Source organism: Brassica oleracea, chromosome C9 (assembly GCF_000695525.1).
Source record: "Brassica oleracea var. oleracea cultivar TO1000 chromosome C9, BOL, whole genome shotgun sequence".
NCBI lineage: Eukaryota > Viridiplantae > Streptophyta > Magnoliopsida > Brassicales > Brassicaceae > Brassica > Brassica oleracea.
Genome location: NC_027756.1, coordinates 37,855,517 through 37,857,259, shown reverse-complemented (window position 1 = coordinate 37,857,259; position 1,743 = coordinate 37,855,517). Strand labels below are relative to the sequence as shown.

The 1,743-nt window shown below is 42.1% G+C and overlaps 1 protein-coding gene across 1 annotated transcript; it reads left to right on the top strand.

The window, feature by feature from the left end:
- Positions 1 to 304: 304 nt before the first annotated feature.
- On the top strand, positions 305 to 1,743 carry LOC106314938 (mitogen-activated protein kinase kinase kinase 2-like). Its single transcript, XM_013752731.1, has one exon. The coding sequence runs from the start codon at positions 373 to 375 to the stop codon at positions 1,741 to 1,743; it is 1,371 nt and encodes a 456-aa protein (XP_013608185.1). The 5' UTR covers positions 305 to 372.

Genomic DNA, 1,743 nt, shown 5'->3' with positions numbered 1-1,743 from the left:
TTAAACTAAGAAACCCAATGGGTTTGATAATCATGGTCTTAGATCTAAGAAGACAATAATCAAAAATTAAATGAAAGTTGGAAGATAAGGTAAAGTTTTGGTGCATAATAATTGGGGGAAGAGAAGAATATATAAATTAAAAGAATGTCATAATCTCTGTTCAGACTTTGAACTAAGACACCATAACCTCATGCCAAAGTCACACATACACATATATACATATACACACACACACCATAGTTGTGTTTGTGTGAGTGTATATATACACAAATCACATCATAACTCTTAAACCTAAACATTTAAAGCCTCTCTCTCTCTTTACAAGTTTCTCTCTCTACCAATCTCCTCTGTTTTTTTCTTGCTCTGTTTTCAATGGAGGAACAAAACTGGATAAGAGGACCAACCATAGGCCGAGGCTCAACCGCCACTGTCTCGCTAGCAATCACGAACTCAGGTGAACTCTTCGCCGTCAAATCCGCTGAGCTTTCTTCATCGGCGGTTTTGCAGAGAGAACAATCGGGTTTGTCGAAATTGAGCTCTCCTTACGTAGTCAAGTACATTGGGTCTAGTGTGACGACGGAGAACGGCAAACCGATGTACAATCTCCTCATGGAATATGTTTCCGGCGGGAGTATTCACGATTTGATCAAAAGATCCGGCGGGAAGTTGCCGGAGCCGGAGATTAGATCCTACACGCGTCAGATATTGAAAGGTTTGATGTATCTTCACGACCAAGGAATCGTTCACTGCGATTTGAAGAGCCAGAATGTTATGGTCGGAGAGGACACCGCGAAGATAGCCGATCTGGGATGTTCTAAAATGGCGGGAAACGGGAGTTTAGAATTTTCCGGTACACCGGCGTTTATGTCACCGGAGGTGGCGCGTGGTGAAGAACAGAGTTTTCCGGCTGATGTGTGGGCTTTGGGGTGTATGGTGATAGAGATGGCTACAGGTTTAAGTCCTTGGCCGGAGCTAAACGACGTCGTGGGTGCGATTTACAAGATTGGTTTCACCGGCGAGTCGCCGGAGATTCCAGAGTGTTTGTCGGAGAAAGGCAAAGACTTTTTGAGGAATTGTCTGAGAAGAGATCCGAAACAGAGATGGGCTGTTGAAGAATTGCTTCAACACCCGTTTCTTGATGTGGAAGACAAATCTCAAATTTTGTCTCGTTGCTGTCTGAATTCTTCTTCTCCTAGTACTGTGTTGGATCAAGGTTTCTGGGATTCATGTGAAACCTCGAGAAGTCCATTAATTCAAGACCCATTTGCAAATTCTTATGATTTATGGGATTCTTCAGCTGCTGATCGGATCAATAAACTCGTCGGAGATGAGAATTCCGGCGAGCCGGAGTGGTTAACGGCGGATGATGGTTGGATTGAAGTTAGAGGCAACGAGGAGGGGAAACGTAACGAAGACGAAGAGGAAGATGAGAATTGCGTTGAAGCGACGTCATCGGAGGAAGACGAAGATGGAGGATTTGAGAATTGGATCTTGGATCAAGAAGACAGCTTGTTCTTGGAATATTCTTCCACTGAGAATAACGTTTTTTATTTTTACCCTAGTAACCTCTTTGAAGAGGATAATATTATTCTATACTATGATCATCTTGAATATGGTTTTGTACAAAAAGATGATGACGTTCTTGAAAATAATAATAAGAATCATTTCTTTAGCCACGTTACAGTTTTACAAGTTCTAGTTTCCTTTTATCAGAATCGACAACGTTGTGACAATCACACCTAA

What these genes read in the sequence shown, in the direction of transcription:
- LOC106314938 (XM_013752731.1), top strand. Translation starts at nt 373, where the DNA reads ATGGAGGAACAAAACTGGATAAGAGGACCAACCATAGGCCGAGGCTCA.